General features: G+C 40.5%; 1 protein-coding gene across 4 annotated transcripts; it reads right to left on the reverse strand.

The window, feature by feature from the left end:
* Positions 1 to 1,479: 1,479 nt before the first annotated feature.
* Positions 1,480 to 16,204, reverse strand: ppp1r21 (protein phosphatase 1, regulatory subunit 21). Of its 4 annotated transcripts, none has more exons than XM_086122363.1 (22): positions 15,572 to 16,204; positions 14,530 to 14,598; positions 14,006 to 14,152; positions 12,554 to 12,655; positions 12,301 to 12,465; positions 12,155 to 12,213; positions 11,955 to 12,049; positions 11,458 to 11,510; positions 11,159 to 11,308; positions 10,984 to 11,085; positions 10,813 to 10,901; positions 10,599 to 10,735; positions 10,420 to 10,512; positions 7,791 to 7,918; positions 7,193 to 7,342; positions 6,880 to 6,972; positions 6,371 to 6,622; positions 6,055 to 6,090; positions 5,841 to 5,957; positions 4,447 to 4,545; positions 4,238 to 4,366; positions 1,480 to 2,671 (listed from the first exon to the last, which is right to left on the reverse strand). In XM_086122363.1, the coding sequence occupies exons 1-22, from the start codon at positions 15,629 to 15,631 to the stop codon at positions 2,642 to 2,644; spliced, it is 2,355 nt and encodes a 784-aa protein (XP_085978489.1). In that variant the 5' UTR covers positions 15,632 to 16,204; the 3' UTR covers positions 1,480 to 2,641. The 4 variants fall into 4 exon arrangements, with proteins under 4 accessions (XP_085978489.1, XP_085978490.1, XP_085978488.1 ...); XM_086122364.1 differs by having other exon boundaries at positions 1,480 to 2,733; XM_086122362.1 differs by having other exon boundaries at positions 1,480 to 4,366.
* Between the last annotated feature and the right edge of the window lie 1,901 nt (positions 16,205 to 18,105).

Genomic DNA, 18,105 nt, shown 5'->3' on the forward strand with positions numbered 1-18,105 from the left:
AACTTTTCGGAGCGCCAACCTGTATAAACTACCAAAAAAAATCCTTATAAAGAGCAAAAAATCCTTATAACATTCCAAAGCATTTTATATGTGAAAATAACGGCAACCCCCCCACGAAATTTTCAATGATATTTATTGTAGATCTCCATAATACAATGTCTGGTTAATGTCTAATCATCATTCTACTTAGTGGCATTACTGTGTTCAGAGTTGTATTCCTGCATTACTTTTTTCACCAACTCCAAATGCTGACCCATCGGCTGGAAGTTACAGCATCCATTCATATTTACTTTGGAAATGAAAGCATTCGAGTAGACTAGCACCATTCTGGGCAAAAGCAAACTGAACTACCTGTTAGGGGGGAAAACGGAAATTGTCAGAATCCGTATGATTTGTGCGATACGGTCATATAGTAAGATTCACCACAAAATCCGTATGAACTATGGCTAAACCGTATGAGTTGACAGGTATGTATGTAGGAACCTAAAAGATTCAAGCGAATTGGTAGAAATAGAAAGAGAACTTTATACCCTTGTTTCCATACCTAGAATACATTCAAACATCTTAAATCACTGATGGTAATTTCTGAAGTACATTCGCCTGTCATTGGTGCGCGCCATGTCAGTGTAGTTCCCCCAAAGTCAGCTGGGATAACCTCCAGCTCCCTCTAACACTGAACAGGGGATAAGCCAGGGGAATAGAAAATGGATGGATGCATATATTACAATAACAACAACAAAAGAGTTTGGAAAAATATCTTTAAATGCTTACTGATTAATTAAGGATTGGCCACAAGCAAAGGGAGAACATGCAAACTCCACACAGTAAGGCCAGAGCTGAGATTCAACATCAGAAGCACAGAAGTGAGACAGAACTGCTCACCATTTGTTACCATACTGCTCTCTGTTCCAGTTTTGGGGAAACACTTTGATCGGACCATTTTCTTGAACTAAGTAAAGTACAAATGTTTGGATTTATTTGCCGTTTATTCCAAATAAACTACAAATGAAATTGTGAGCCAAATCCCTTCAACTCTGATCCTCTTTTTTGACAGTACTTGCTACACAGCTAAAATGTATGCACATTAAAGAATTTTGTGTGAATTTACAGAAAAGTTAAAGATGCTACATTGGCTAAGGGGGGAATTAATTCCAGATTTTTCCATTTTCCTTGTACTTTATGTTGAAGTGGACAGCATACACAGAACTGTAAAGTGAACCGCATGGTCACACTTATACATTAAATTGCCCATTTCAAATAGTTGACATGTGCATTTTGAAGCAGCATTGGCATCTTTAAACTACAACAGATTGACTTTTTTTTTTTTTGCCAAAAGGAAGTGACCCCATTAAATAAGTAATGAAACTGTTCCCCATGACAAGTTAAATGGTGTCATCTTGTTTCCCAGTAGATGGGTCTTTGGCTTAACAAAATAAACAAAACAAACAAAAATGTGAAGGATTATACAAAGCCAGCTCATTCTAATGACAAAATCCTCTTTATTCTGATTCGCACACACATTGTAGGCTTTTGAGAACATTACACTGTTAGGATACAAGTACAGTACTTTCCATCGTGTGAAAACAGTTGACAAATCCATGTGACCCAAGTGAAGACCAGCAAGCAACCACTGAGAGGCTACTGTGCCTTACCTCATCATGTCACAACAAGCCAGAACTGAAAGTGCAGCTGCACAAATGCACGCTGCATGAACCAGCTTGTCTAAGCAACAATTTGAGTCCAGGCAACGACGCATCCCATAATACAAACTTTGAGACACACCTAAAATAAGTAGAGACTTCATATTTTGTGAAACATTTGCACGTTCAGTAATGAATACATGTTATTTTCCGTTTAGGTGCATTTTTAAGATTAAAACATACAATTACTATTATTTCAATGCATTTAATAAATGTATGCTTACAATAATTGCAAGATACAATACATTTTGAGGCTGCAACATCCCAACAGGAGGTTATATCCACACTTTAAAAAAAAAAAGTTAACTACTGTTGTAAAGTAAGATCACACCCTCATACGGGACGCTTTACCAGCTACAAGTTGTCCATTTCTTCAATGTAAACAGTTTATCAGTCAGAGGTTCTTGACAGACTTCTGCAAGGACTCTCCAGAATAAGGTATGGATTCAAGTGTTAATTTGTTGGTTGATCTTTGGAAGCCCTTCTTAGCATATGCAGTGTTCGAAGGGTTGTATAATAAAGGCATGAAACAATATGTGCAGGTAAAAAGAGCCGTACTCACATTTTGTGTTCAATACGCAGCAAAAACAGTATTGTTTTCCCACACATACACACAACCAGGAAAAACAGAAAGGCTGATTGATTAACAGGGTTTGGTCTTCATGTCAGCAAATTTATCCATTTCCTGCGTGCCACTTGGAAGGCCCTATTCTGCTCTGGCCAAAAAGGTCAAACAGCTTCCAGCACAAAATATGTGGTGCTATGTCTGGAGGAAAGAAAAGGCCTCTGAAGCTTTGCTTGTGATCTGGTATTGGGTACATGGTGGTCTTAGTACCAGGATGCCACAGTGTGGGTGTGTGTTGAGGGGGGCTGTTTTTTGGGAGGCTCCATAGTCTCTTCAAAATGCTCTCATGATGCCATCACTTTTGGGAAGGGAACCGCTAGCGGCCTTTGTTCTTCTTGGCGTTTGCCTGTAGAAGATATATACAGGTAGATTTTTTTTTTTAACTCACTTCAGGCTGATTTCAGAATGCTGAAAGGAGAAATAAAAAGGAAAACACACCAATTTGGGTCAGATTTATGATTATAACAATCTAATGACTCAGGTTGACTTTGCATTCCTTTAAGAATCTAGAAACATGCCCGGTCTGGTTTCTGTCCTTGAAGAGAAAACCACCACCTACAGATCACGCACATGTTCTGTCCTGCCATTTGGCAACCTGTTCTTAAGCAGGCCAGAGCATGCACACACTCACACACCCAATAGCGGACCTCTTCAACTCAGACCTAATGCCTTTTTCAAATGGTGCCAGCAGGTGTGTTTCCCATCAAACTGTGCAGTAAGCACACTGCTTCCACTGACCTCCGTGTCCATAATGTAACTGGCAGAATCTTTACAACGTCACGTCCCACAGGCTGAAAACATAACTTAATGTCTCGAGAGACGCTTGAGTTTTCGCACTCCTTGGAGTTTTGAATTGTCTTTTACACCGGATCATCAGCCGAGCTGGATCAGATTACCCAAAAAAAAATCTTCAATGTAAAATATAGTAAAACTAGTTTTTACTATTAACTCTTAAAATACAAAAGTTAGCATAGAGCAATTGCCAACTAATATTACTACAAATTGATTGATCTGCCCAACCCCTTTCAATACAACCCCCCCTCCCCCTCCAATCACAATAAAAATATTAAAAACTCTGAAATGGCCCTTTAAACACAACCCTTATTAGCTTTTAATAAAACATTTCAAATGCTCAACGCAACATGAAACAGATTCCCTTTGGGATTAATTTATAACAACTCAAATCTTACCGAACATTTAATGAATGGTCGGTACTGCTTTCAAAGAAAATTAACCTTTGTCCCTGGAAATGTCAACAAAATCCTAAAAGGGATATTTAGCACTCCTGTTACTCACCAATAAAGTAGATTATTGCCAGTGTGTGGCTATATAACTGCTCAATGGGCGACTTTGACAATGATTAGAGCGATTGACTCCTTTATTATTGGGCTACTTATCATAAGTAAACATGAAATCATTCTGCTCATGTTCACCACCATATTGAGTGTTAACAGTGGCAAAATAGCTCATCAGCAACCAAAAATTATTTAATGATACTAATTTAAAAGGGTGGAAATTTGCAGGTCACACAATAGTGAGCAGATTAACAATGTATTTTCACTGTCGCAAATTTTATGGGCGAAATGCGACAATTTAGGGACAGTCTGGTGCCCCGGACAATATACATGCATAGTTGGCAATATGTTTCTATTAAGTTTTCTTTTAAATCATAACAAATTATTTCACATTTAATTTGGTATATTATGAATCAAAGAGATGTTATCTGATAAAATAAAGATAACTAAAATAAATGCTCTTCAATTTCTCTTTAAATTACCAATGGAGAGTGGCGGCAGACAAAAACTTACCCAGGTGGCCACATTGGATGGGGCCTGATCTGAATGGCACCCATGTTCTAAGAGTTTCAATTATTGAAGAAAATCGAAAAGAGAAAGAATGGTCCGTAGTGTACCTTGCTGCCCAGTTTAAGTGTGTCGATCTCCTCTCTCTGTTTGCTTAACGTCTCGTTCATACTACACAAATGGTCACTCATCATGCTCAGCTGATCCTCATAGCTCCTCTTGGTTGTGCTCAATTCATCCTGTGTGGCACACGACACAATTTCAACTGAGGGAACTCGAGAGTGTAGACCTTGGTGCTTTTGTTGGACAATCAACATACCTGCAGGTGCGTGATGTTTCGATTGGCATGTTTCATCTCCTCGACAACAGTTTCACGTGATTTCTCTGCAATGGCTAATCTTTTGGCCAAAGCGCGACACTAAAACGATAAAGTTGTTGAAAAATGTTTTTTTTTTTTTCTGAATGCAAATGTAGACGACGTGCCACGCACTGTGAACAGGTTAAGGAACAGTTTATCATCTCTGATACACAAAAGGGATTGGGTCCATTCCCTGCTGCTAGGATACAAATTGCAGATATGTCATTAACATTCTAACCGGTTTTAGGGTCCATTAGAGGTGTTATGACACTAATGAATCTTGTACTTGGGTAATCGCCCCCTTTTTGGGTATTCCTTCATAGTCAAGTCAAGTCAAGTCAACAGTATTTATAGAGCACTTTCAAACAGCCATCGCTGCATACAAAGTGCTGTACATGGAGCAATTTAACATGCACAATAAACAGTAAGACAAATCGGTAATAAAGGCGGTAGAAAGCACCAAACAGTAAAACCAAGAACAAATCTAAGTCATGCTGAGTCGAATGCCAAAGAATACAAGTGAGTTTTGAGGAGGGTTTTGAAGATGGGCAGCGAGGAGGCTTGCCGAATGTTTAGTGGGAGGTCATTCCAGAGAGAGGGACCAGCAACAGAAAAGGCTCGATCCCCTCTGAGCCTCAGTTTAGTTCTTGGTACTTCTAATAAAGTCTGGTCCACAGACCTGAGGCGCCGGGCAGGTGTGTAGGGGCGGATGAGCTCAGAGAGGTAAGGTGGCGCGAGATTATTCAGAGAGCAACAATGACTACCCCAGTAAGTGCGTGTGTAAGTCTGCAACAAATGTCCGTGCTGTAAACACGGACAGTGGCCAAGCATGATTCCAGGAATTGCAAGTATGGTTTCAAAAAGATTAACTATAATTTCGAGTCAGACATTTTTGGATGGATGAAATTTTTGTGGTCGACTCGCCTATTTTTTCTAGCCTTGGGGTCCATACAGATGATGATGGATTTAAAGTTATGAGTTATGTGACCACCTGTTTTGGCATGCAACAGACAGCCATGGCAGATTTGATTGTGTGAACTAATACTATTGGTGGGGGAAGGCAGACATTTTGACACCAGAGTTGAGGAAAATGTGTTTTTAAAATCCCCATGCATTAGACGAAACTGGACAAGCCAGTAACTCATGGGATGTTTTGATTTAAGACAAAAGATGAGGGCCACATAGCGTCGACTGGTCGTCCTCTGCTCCCTGTCCTTCAAATATGTGGAAGGAACGCATGCATTATAAGAAGTTGTTATGATTGATGTTTGACACTCCAAAAAGGCTTATTCACTCAAAAGCAATTGCGTTTATTATTATTATTTTTTAGATAGAATTTCAAGTCAAGGCTTCACCTCAGAGTGGAAGTGCACTGCTTTGCTGTCTGACACCTGGAGCTGAGTGGTGAGTTCTCCCACTCTGGTCATGTAGTGAGTCTTTATCAACTGCTCCCTGGACTCCTCGTCTCCCACCTGCAAAACACACGCAACATCCTGCAATGTTACACTCGGTTTATCCATGGAGAAGACACTGCTTTGAACTTTTTCATATAAATGCATGGCCACTCACATGCTCAGCTAAGGGCACGGTGCACAACATGCCAACCTGGAGAGAGGAGACATAACCACAGCTGTTGACTAAACTGCAACAATAAAATCTGTACATAGCCTGCCTGATCAGTGAGCCCTGACCAGTTCTGGATTGTAGGAGCACTGTGAGCCTCTACAAACGTTTTCTCCTAAGTGCTGCCTCAGCACCTTGGATGTCTGAGTTTTATCTCTCCAAAAAAGCATGGGAGCGACAAGAACAGACAATAATTGTTCCAGAAACTCCGGCCAGGCATCGGAAATTTCCTCTGCAAGATAAAATTAAAAAGTGACTGTACCAGGCTGGTGCACATAGTTTCTTTTGCAGCAGTTTTCTGAGCCGTCTCCACTTCCTCGTGGTTCTGTGTCACCGAGCTGACTGCAGACATCTGCGAGATCTGACCTTCCCCAAGAGCCATAGCGAGCTGTGCTTCCAGGTCTGAAATACGCTGATTCTCCTTTTCAAGCCGCACTTTCCCAAGCTGAGCTTCCAGGAGCCAGTGTTCTTTTTCCTGCTCAAGACGTGCAATCTTTTCCTGACCCTGCTGCACCTGCAGGAGGCCAGCAGAGCAAAAACAAGAACAGGCAAACGAAGCCAGCCAAGCACAAAAATTAAGAAGCGGATGGAAAAAAATGAATCCATCTAGCCTGAGCTTTTTTTCCCCAGCAATTTCTAAAACTGCAAAACAGTGTACTCAACTTGAAGTGGCAATTTTCCCCGTCTCAACCTCATTCAAGACAGTCACATAACACCTGCACCCGTATGCAAACACATTTTTAGTGAGAATTAGAAGAAGCAGCTTCATACCTGTTGAGTGAGACCTTCTCTACTCTCAGTGGAGCTTGTGAGTATCCGGCGATTGGACAGCGCTTCCCTGTATGGAACGGACTGTGGCCGGGGCTAAACTCAAGTAGTGACAACAAATAAATGATGATGTAATAGTAGTTTACATTACATTTCATTACTAAATGTGTTCCCGTATCTCACAACCGATCAACGACTGATGGTATAATAAACACATTGTTAAATAGACATAATCTAAATATAGCTCTGGACTGAATTAATACAGTAGTATGTTGAAAGCTCTTCAAATTAATAAGAAGAGGCTGGGAATGCTTACCTTTTTGAGTGCATTAATGTAAGCAGCTGCTTTCTTTTTGTTGGAAAGCATAATCTCGGTTTGTACAGGGTTAAAGGCTCCTGTGTTTCCTCTGGGACTGTAGCCCGATGACGTGAAGAAATCCAAGTTGTTGCTGAAGAATGTGGCAAGCTGCAAGAAGCCAAACATATTATGCCTTGTAAAATTCAACCCTTAGCAGCCACTTGAGACAGAAGGCAACAGTGATTGGTAAAATAAATGTCTGTGCAGTTAAGATTTCTCCTGCAGAGATGCTCAATCTAAAAATGCTCGATTCACACATCCTGTGCCAGCATGTGTGCAAGCCACGGCCCTGGGCCTCTCATCAGACACGTCTTTATTCAAAAAGAAAAATCGTTTATCAGTAAGTCTAGCTGGGGAGCAGCTGCAAAAACTGTGATTTTTGACAGTAGCTTTGAAAATGTAGCTGCTGGCCACCTGAGTTCTGCCTACAGTAGAAATTTAGCATCATGACACCAACTGCTGTCAAATCTCGACTGTGCATCAGAAGGCATAATGTGTTGCAAGCGCGAGAGATTAATCTTGAACCAGGTTGCTGATCGCCCCCTATTGGCCGTACCTTGCCTGTGCTGTTGGTCAGTGAGCCGAGGGAGCCTAGCAGACATTCTGTCGTGGTGAAGAGTTTCTGTGTGGTGGTGGGGAGCTCCTGCTCTAAGCTGGCCTTCTGGTTGTAGTGCTTGGACATTTCTATGTGCATGCATGAACACACACATGCGGAAGAGTAAGAAGAGCAAGAGATGTATCTGTATTGTGACCAATTTGAATCAGATTTCGAAATGAATGCAATGCAGATGAAGAATGGATACGTGTAGGAAGTGTTGATAAAAATTGTCAAGCCATAGAGTCAGTGCCTGAATTTAACTAAGCAATGACAGTTTTACATAAAAAGTTTTGTTTTTTCAGGGGAGGAAGTGTTATTATTGGCTTGTATCATCCATCCATCCATTTTCCAAACCGCTTGATCCTCACTAGGGTCGCGGGGGGGTGCTGGAGCCTATCCCAGCCGTCTGCGGGCAGTAGGCGGGGGACACCCTGAATCGGTTGCCAGCCAATCGCAGGGCACACAGAGACGAACAACCATCCACGCTCACATTCACGCAAAGAAAATGTGGTGACACTAAAATAAAGTAAAGGTCAAGAGGTCTGCTGAATCCAAACTACAGCTGCACGATGTTCAATTTTTTTGGTCTTTTTATCAGCTTTTTTATCCAACAGCGTAGCCCAGACGACTTGCACTGCTTACATAAACAGGAAGGCTATGAACAGAGAGTTCATTTACAAAAGTAGAGCCAGTGTTGCCAACTTAGAGATTTGATTCCTATATTTAGTGACTCTTCTGACGCCTCAGGTTACTGACGAGTGGGTGAATTCCCATAACATGAGTGGAGTGATTTTCACAATGTCAAGTCAAGTACAACTTTGTCAAATGTACCCCTTTTGAAAAGAAAATAGCGATATAGACATTGCAAACATGCGCTTACTTTGGGTGAGAGGCAGGATACAGCCTGAACTGATTATATGAAGAAACATGGGCAGACAATTTACAATGAAGACAAGGGCCTGGCTTCACCAGATGTCATGATGAGGGTAGTAAGGGAAGTGAAATTAAATAACAACAACCATCCGGAGCACTGCCAACGGCAGATTAGAGAGCACTTGTAAGACACTTTTATTGGAGAAGTAGTCTTCCCATCTCAGCCATTTGGTTATGTCAAAAACTAGCTAGTTTCTCAATCACTGTTCTTGTTGCTGAATTGATACCAAATGAGCATGACAATCTTATTGTTTTCTTATGTACGGTATTCTGCTTGTCAAACTTGTCAATGCAATTCAACTTTGAAATGAAATTCTCGTGTCTTGCATTTTAAAAGGATTTCTCCCATTAAAATAGCAATGTGAAAACTCCACGGTGTGTGACAGCCATCCCTATGATAAGGTTAGTTATCACAGAGGGTCAGTGTGTCTTTGCCCCCTTTTTTTTAAAGTTGGATAATGAAAGGGATATATTTCAAGGCAGCACATTAAGCTTTAGTTTCATGTAGGAATGACAACTGAAGGATGCTTTGATGAGCAAATCACACTGGGGTAAGATGTAATTGTTTATTCTTAACACAGCCATCTCCCCATTTATAAAAGGGGGTGTACACTTGTGCAACCACATTATCTTAATTGTTTATTTTTGATGTACGGATTATAGGTATAATTAATGTTTTTTGGGGGTAATTATTTATCTTGATCTAAATTTTTCCCCAAAGTTCATAATCGCATTTAATTTTTTTAACTGGTATATGTGTCAATTGACAACATCAAAGGCAGTGGTTCGGTGGATCGGTCTCAGGGGTTCGACAGAGCCTCTGCCATGGAGGTTAAGACACGCCCAACTCAACATGTCAATTACCGGTAGTTATGACACGCCCGCTTGGCCATCACTGGCTGTTTCATTTTGTGCACAATTTAAAAAAACGTATACTTTATAATTATACTAATTGTGTTTACATTTTTGTCTTTTTAATAAATGCATTTTTATGTCTTGAATTTGTAAAAAAAAAAAAAAAAAAAAAAAAAAAAACATCTTATCCCCCCAATAATGAAGGGTTCGGTGAATAGGCATATGAACCGGCAGGGTTCGGTACCTCGAACAAGGTTAAGAACCACTGGTCTAAGGTTATGTTTCCACTGCACGGTACAATACCCAATTTGTATTTTCTGTTGGATCCCATCTTTTCATGAAGCTGTTCAGACTACAAAAAACAAACGCGACTTTTGACATGAACAGAATGTTGTCTGTGAAATGACATGCATGTAAACAATACATGACATTGAATGACAATTCATGTCCACAAAAAATGTCACATGGCGCAGTGTTAACTGAAGTAAATATGATCTCGCACCTAGTGCCTCATCTCATTTCTCTATTTGCAATGTACAAGGCGCTCGCTCCTCAGTTTTATATGCCAACGCCTGCCATCAGAAATTCCATTTCAGGTACAAATGAGATGATCGCGTGCCCAAAATGAGGCAACTTAACTTCACCAAGTGACCATGTTTTCCCATTCATTTATTTTATTTCCAGATTTTATCGGCATATTCAGGATTCATGAGGCTCAACAAACAGTGAGTGGTTCAGGCAATTATGTGACTCAATCTGTTGTGAACAAGACGGACATAGAGTTGAAACGGCTGCTTACCTTTAACAACATCATGAAGACTATGCAGGCAAGCCGCCAGTTGGGTGAAGACGGCAGAGGTGCTACTTTGTGGCATTCCATCCTGGCGAACGCCTGAGACAAAAAGTGCACATTTATATGTTGTTTTTTTTTAAAGGACAAAATTATGAAACAGGTTTGAATAATTCATGTTAACCTACTGGGAAAGGTCAACAGGTTAATGTAGTTCTGTAGCTTGTCAAACACTAAAGTCACTCTCTTCACATCATTCTGTAGTTCCCGGTTCTTTTCTGTAAGGGTAGCAGTGCAAAGTGGTGTCTGGCACTCCTCCTCTAGGCTGGGAGGGAAAGACAGTTAAATAACATCCTCCTCCACTCTCTGCGGTTATCACACACATGCAAGAACACCAGTGACCTTTTTAGTTGATAAGGGAGAAGCTTTTGTAAGAAGCGGGTATATGTGGAGAAAATGTCACTGAAGTTCTTCAGCTTGTCCACAGTCTCCTACAATTCAACAGGATAAAATAGATTTTGGTTGGATACAAAGACAGAGGACACAACAGGTCTTTGTAAAAGCACCTCTCACCAGAACTGTGACCGTGTCCTCTGTGATACTTTGGTGTAACTGCAGAAAACTGTCCTCCAGGGGGCGGACATACACTGCATTCTCATGCAGATACTGAGAAAACTGTCAAGAGACAAAGTTTGTTTGTTTGGCATGAGATGCTGTGTATGTTGTGTATGCGTGCTATTATACTAACCTTTTGATTCAAAGGGGAAATGGACTCAATAGAAGAGTCCAGCGGATAAATATGGACTCTCTGCTCAGTGTAAGAATGGAAATTCAGCAGACCAGCTACCAGGTCCTGAATGAAGCTCAAGGCTTGACCTGCCACATCCCGGGCTTTGAGCTGAATTTAGAGAGAGAGAGGGGGGAAAAAAGATTCAATTAAAACTACAGCATGTGATAATTTTCAAAACAACACTCTTGATGTTTGAGATGCAAATCAAAAAAGAATAAACAATACTTTACAGATGAGTCCGTCCCCTGAACACTCACCTGATGTCTTCGATTGTGTGCCGGCACATTTAGACTGTTGTAGTCACTAAATTCTGGAGAATTGGAGGGACAAGGAAGATTGTTCAATGAGCAAAATATTTCCCTTTAGTGGTCCTAAATTATGAGGGGATTAGGATCAACGACAAGAGGTACTCGGTTTACGACAACACCGACATAAGACGTTTCAAGCTTATGGCAGGCAATGAACTACCACAGGCGCATAAAAAGAATACATTGTCATGTGCCAAAATAAGATTTTTGCATTGCACAATGGGCTCAAATTGTTTTTGAGACAAATATTTACTGTAATTGTGACTTTACTAGACCATTAGCATAGGGGATTAATCAGCTTCGGCAGGTTCCAACTTACAAATTTGTTTTTTAAATTCTAAATTGAGAAGCCATTGTACATACTAACTGACAGAAACTGTCTTTCTCCTGCATTAGTGAGAAAAATTATTTTGGTAAACCTTCATTTTTGAGTGGAAAACACTCACTGGTGTCGTTGAAGGGCACTTTCTCCTGAATGACGCTGCTGCTTTGTTTCAGTTGTCTGTTCAGTTCTGACTGGCATCGTCTTAACTGCTGCTGACTGCACACAAAAAAGTACAACGGAACAATTTGTTACTTAACCAGGGCCGAGCCATAAATCCTTGATGGAACTTAAAAAAAACAAAAAATAAACAAGGAGACGTACCACTCCTCTGTTCTCAATCTGCAATCTTTTCCCTCCCTCTCCAGAGTCTGTGTTTTAACCTAGGAGGAACACACAAATACGTTCATGTCTACTTACAATCGCATGATGATTCATCCTCTTGGCTTTTTGTTCAAGCTCATCCTCACCTCCAATCGCGCCTTGTCACTCTGCAGCCTCTCAATGGTTTCTGTGTACTTTGTAGTGAGTCCATCCACGACAGTCTGGTGGTGTTGAGATTCTCGCTCCAACTCTTCGAGACGTGTCTTCATCTCAGCCTCCTGTCTCTTATGCTGCTCATCTGCCTCGTAAAACTAAAGAACACAGGAGAAAAGCTCATTTGTGCAGACTCCTCAGCATTTAGGACCTAAAAAATACAAATTTCTATTAATTGCACATTACCTGAATGTGAAGCCTCTCATTTTCTTCAATCTTTTTCTGCAGGTCCTCGTCAAAAACACTTTGTGTCCGCACACCATGGTGTGAAGGAGAATCTCCTTTATTCTGAAAGTGGAACAACAAAAGCATTTAATCATTACTATCCAAATGCAGGAGCACAATTTGTTGAGTGTTTGCTGAGATTAGAGATGAAAGTGGACTTTCCTGAAAAAAAATATATATATTACACACACACACACACACACACACACACACACCAGATTTGTTGACCTTTCTAATGGAGTCGGACAAAAAATCTCCATTCAAGTCCCCTTCCTCAAGCCATGACCACTTGAACGTGTTCCTAACACTCGCGTCTGTTGCACGTACGTCAGCTTGCCTGTCTACCTGTTTGAACATTGCGCTGGGGCCGTACCTGGCTGATCACGCATGAATTAGTTTACACAAAACGCTATTCAAATACTCGACATTCAATGATTAATCTGCCTTTTGTGTACACACGTGCACCCTTTGTGGCTTCCGTTCTCGCCGAAATGTTGAAATCTCTGAGACATGGCGAGGCCATGAGAATGCGACGGGAGGGGTGTTACTGTTACTAGTGTTCGTGCCTCAACATGGCTACACTCGTGAAAGCAAAACAACGAACTCAAACGCGTGTTCGTTCAATGTTGTCAACTAATATCCCGATTAATTTTAGGCAATTTTTCCTCAATTTTCCAGAAGAAATTTCATGAAAATTTGAAAATCCGGAATTCTGGGAAAATCCAGAGGACTTGCATCTCTATGAGATAAACAGTTACCCTCAAGCTACTGATCACAAAAACAGGGATACTATTTTGGTCTCCGAGCACATAATTACAACACGTCTGGCAAAACAGTTCTGAGATTGGGAGACCAAATATCCGCTCGAGCCGTTCTGTGTGTTCTATGCATATTCTCCCCTTGCTTATGTGGGTTTTCTCCAGTTACACGCACACATCCCAAAAAGACGAATTCTTGATTAACTGAAGAATAAATTGTCAATTGGTTTGAATGAGAGTATGAATGGTTATTTGGTGATGTTACTCATTCAACACATTTACAGGATTTTGAAGGGCAGCAGTATTTCTGAGCCTTTTCTTTCTTTATATGCTATACAGAAAAGTAGGATATGCATAATAACAAACTAGAACGAGAAAGAAAGGACAAGTTAGATTTCCAGCACTTAATATTTAAGCAGTCAAGGGCAATACTGGTGCAATTATATAAGGTGCAGTATTCTGAAGAAACAAAGCACTTATTAGTCGTCCAATCAGATTACTTTTGATATCTATCTAGTCTTTTATTTTAGTTCGGTGGTATTTTGGTTTGTGTCATTCCAGAGCATCTTAGTTAATTTTAATATTCAATAGCAAGCAATAGGATTGTTCCAGGAGCTGAACAATATATCAATTTGAGTTCCGTCCCCATGATCACCTTTCCCCTTTTGCCCTTTGCTTCACTAGCAGCCAGCTCCTCTTGAAGAAGCTCCACCCTCTTCGCCAGCTGCTGGTTTCGAAAGCTGAGGCTGTCCATCTCCTGCTCCTGCTTCCTAAGGCTCTGATCCCTCTGTTTCAGTTGCTCCTGATAACAGAGAACCAGAGAACAGAGAACACTAAAAATTGAATAACGGAGCTGCAAACATTAGGACACCCTGATAATCACTAGCCTCTTTAACACAGAGCTCATGCCATATTTCTGCATAAGGGTCTTCATTATTAAATGTGTGACAAAAAGTGGTATCTGGTATGACAAGAAGGAAAAGCAGGTCTTGAGTGTCACAGACCCATCTTTGTACTTCCTCAACCCAGTTTCACCAAACTTTGGCTAGATCTCTGTGTAAAAGGCGCTTTTTTGGGCACTGCAGTAAGCGCGACAGGACCGTGGTAAATATTTGAGCAGGCAGAAAATTAATGCAGAGATGCACAGTAGGGCTTTGTGATTTATCTTTTTTTTTTTACTTTGAGCGATGCAGAGTTGGCCTGCTCATCGACAACTGCCTTCTTCAGCACCTGGTTCTGGGCACGCAGCTGTGAAAGTATAGACAACAGGATAAAATGAACTTCACTCCTTTTTTAGTGGGTGCTATTTCAGGAAAAGGCACACTTGTTGAAAACCCTGAACAATACGAGCACAACCGTCTGTGAGGGACAACTACATCGTCAGCACTTCCTGAGTGTGATATAGCGGTTCACTAACTGGTTCATCCAACAAACAGGAAACAGCACACACTGACCAAGGGCCATGCAGTCAGCTGACATGGAAACAAAGGGCACATAGAGGAACAAACAGCCATTAGTGCCATTTAGAACTAATTTAACCATTGCGGAGTCCTGAAAGGGAATAACCACATGATATTGTGTGGATTTTAATGTCTAAATGTAACATGCCAAGACACCAAACACACTAATTTAAGCAAACCAGTTTGGTCAACTTAAGTATTTTAATATTATAATCAAGTATGCTGTTTAAATTAGAGTTTGAACATTCACTGTAATGTGATGAGACCTATCAATTTTTTTCCCCGGTTTAGAGGATCACACAATATGAGACGAGCGAAAAGAGAAATGTATTTTCAAAGACAATCTTATGTGCTGCAGTTCAATAAAGTAACCAAAATGTAAACTCTATATCATTAGTTATCAGTTATTTAAAAGTGTAAATATTAGCACGAATAACCAACAGTTAAAGCAGATTCCTACACTTACTGAGAAGCAACAGTGGGTTGGTCATAAAACCTACACGTGGTGCACTTGATTCCTACAATATTGTAAGGAGATGCATTTGCATGTTGAAGGTTATTGGTAAATACGCTTTATGATATGGTCACAGTGAAGTTGTCTAATTGAAATGATCCATTGAATAATTTCGCACTGACTAGACATGGTGAAAAGCAAAACATTAGTAGGTATAGGTGCGGGGAAAAAAATTACATCTCAGTATCTCTTTAGCGACAGTCTACGTATATGGAATAATAAAATTGACATGAAAAGGTTACTTTACCTTGGAGTACTCCTGTGCCAACCTGCTGTATTTGGTCTGCAGATCCGTGACATTAGCCATAATTAATCTAAACTCTGCCGCGTCCTAAAACCGCGTGCGATGTTGCCTTCTTCTGCGTACGAAATGATTTCCCAATGAACTTGAACAAAACTCTCCACTGATCTTAACGGACGCAAAGAGTGATAAAAAACATCGGCTAGCTCAGGTTAACAAGTCTCCAAATATGACGTTCTTGCGAACTGCTTGTTGCACTACAATAAATAATTTGCAGTGCGCACATCGCTAAAATGTGAGAGCCACAGTTTTCGGACAACGTGGTTATCAGATTTACGCAATGTAAATGCGGATGTTCTTCAGACTTTAAAAGGGATGTGTTTGAGTTAGCATTATCAGCCACGACAGCGCGTAGCAGCTAACTGGTTAGCAAAGTAGCAAAACACAAGCCGGTGACACCGAAGAACACACTAATAAAGCCGTCGCGGAATTATCCGGCACACTACTCTCCACGAATACTGTCAAATAGGAGGGGTAGCTGTTGTTACATTGGCAAACAAAGCCATGACAAGCCAGTCATCAGCAAATATACTATCATTTTATTACTCCTCGGCGATCCTACTAGGCACAAACTCAAGGGTCAGAGTTCAAAGAAAACGGAACTTCTATGCAGTTCTTTTAGCGTGCCCTCTTGCGGTTGGAGGTATACGGTGAAGGCAAAAAAACAAAAATTCTTCAAGAGACAGGTAATGCTCTCTCTCTCTCTCTCTCTCTCTCTCTCTCTCTATCTACATATATATATATATATATATATATTCATTCAGGATAATATATATATATATATATATGTATATATATGTGTATATATATATATATATATATATATATATATATGTGTGTGTGTGTGTGCATGCTGCAGTTCAATAAAGTAAAGTCAACGTGCTAACCACTGGACTACCGGGCCGCCTATATATATATATATATATATATATATACACACACACACACACACACACACACACACACACTGTATATATAAAAATTGTAGGGGCATTTTTTATAGTAAATGTAGAAATACAATAAGGTGATTATACATTCATCGTGTATCTTTACTGTATCAGGTTTTCACACCTATCACGGCCCTCTGGCCCGCAACGAAAGTAAGTTGACCCCTGTGGTCTCAACCTGTTTAGCACACAAATGAGCTAATGAGAACTTGAGTGGGATCATTCCATTTTGTTCTTTTGCAGGAGAATGAATTTAACTTTTGGGCTGATTTCTTGAATGTGTTTTTGAATTGTTTTTCCAGGAACATTTTCATCAGATTTTAGTTTATAACAAACTAAATTTATCCGTATTTGATGACAGATGATAGATTAAATAGCAATGGGGGAGCAAAAGATAATGTTGTATATGGCATTAAAGTATTGGTATCAGACAAAACAAACCTCAAAAGGTCGGTGTTTCTCGTTTGGTTTGTTCAGTGAGGATTATAATTGGGCCTGTTATATACTCCCAGACTGAATGAGTATATTCTATTATGTTAACACAAAGTCCGAGATGCCATCAGGGAACACAATAATCCAAAATTGAATTTGAATTGAAAGGAAGGTGATATTATTCCACAGGCGCACACTAAAGCCTCATAGAATTTGTTTCATGTCACTGATCAACTTTTCCAACAAAGAATTTTGGATAGGTGTTGTTGGACATCGAAATAATAATCTAATAATTGCATGACATCATTTTGACTTGAAGTAAAATGGCATGTTGCTAATGCAGCCAACACTGGTGAAATCCTTGCCGAATCATTTCCTCTAATCCAGTAATCTCTTCACATGGTACACATTTAAACAGTTCTACAATTTAAATCTTGTGAATGCTTCAAAATATTTTTATGTATAAGTGAATATTCTTCAGCAACATAAGAAGCATCCTTTGCCACTTTTGTACGTAGAAAACCGACACTGCAGCCAGTGGCTCCAGCATTGTCTGGTTGCCTGGCAACTGTCGGCGTGGCGTGGTTGCCAAGGCCATGTGTGTGTGTGTGTTAGGGTGGGGGGGGGGGGGATGCTGCTCTGATTTCCAGTTGAATTGAGGCAGTCAGTAGGGAAAAGCCCCCACCTTCCTACTTCCAGTTCACACACAAGACTCTATTGAACAATAGTGCAGTACTAATGGGCCCAAGTCTCTTGATCAGGGTCACCACTGTGCTCACCCGCCAGTCCTCTATGACAAATTAACTTTGAGCAAAGCGTGTGTTCAGGACATATGATAATGTAGCCATCCCTGGGATGATCCAGGTTAATCTGAGATGCAATTCTGGCCGCCTGCCATGTTGGAAGAGTGAAATAGGCAAGTAGAATGAAGGAGGCAGTGTGTGGCGGTGGAGTCACACACGTGGTACTGATCACAGATTGTGCAGTCAAAACACGACTATAACAGCCAGACTTGGTGGGAAATATTTGCCAGCTGTGACATGCTAATGTGAAAACTGAGAAGGCTGCCACATGAATGGCTAGTTTTAGTTGAAAAAGGGG

This window comes from Hippocampus guttulatus, chromosome 10 (assembly GCF_054856545.1).
Source record: "Hippocampus guttulatus isolate MCC_2025c chromosome 10, RoL_Hgut_1.0, whole genome shotgun sequence".
NCBI classification, from domain to species: domain Eukaryota; kingdom Metazoa; phylum Chordata; class Actinopteri; order Syngnathiformes; family Syngnathidae; genus Hippocampus; species Hippocampus guttulatus.

Bases quoted from the DNA above. Each gene is read 5' to 3' on its own strand.
- ppp1r21 (XM_086122362.1), bottom strand. From the start codon at position 15,631: ATGGCTAATGTCACGGATCTGCAGACCAAATACAGCAGGTTGGCACAG. The intron at 12,214-12,300 runs GTGAGGATGAGC...TGTTCCTCCTAG, and splicing joins GTGACAAGGCGCGATTGGAG to GTTAAAACACAGACTCTGGA. The intron at 6,091-6,370 runs GTACAGTCACTT...TCCTCTCTCCAG, and splicing joins AAACTATGTGCACCAGCCTG to GTTGGCATGTTGTGCACCGT.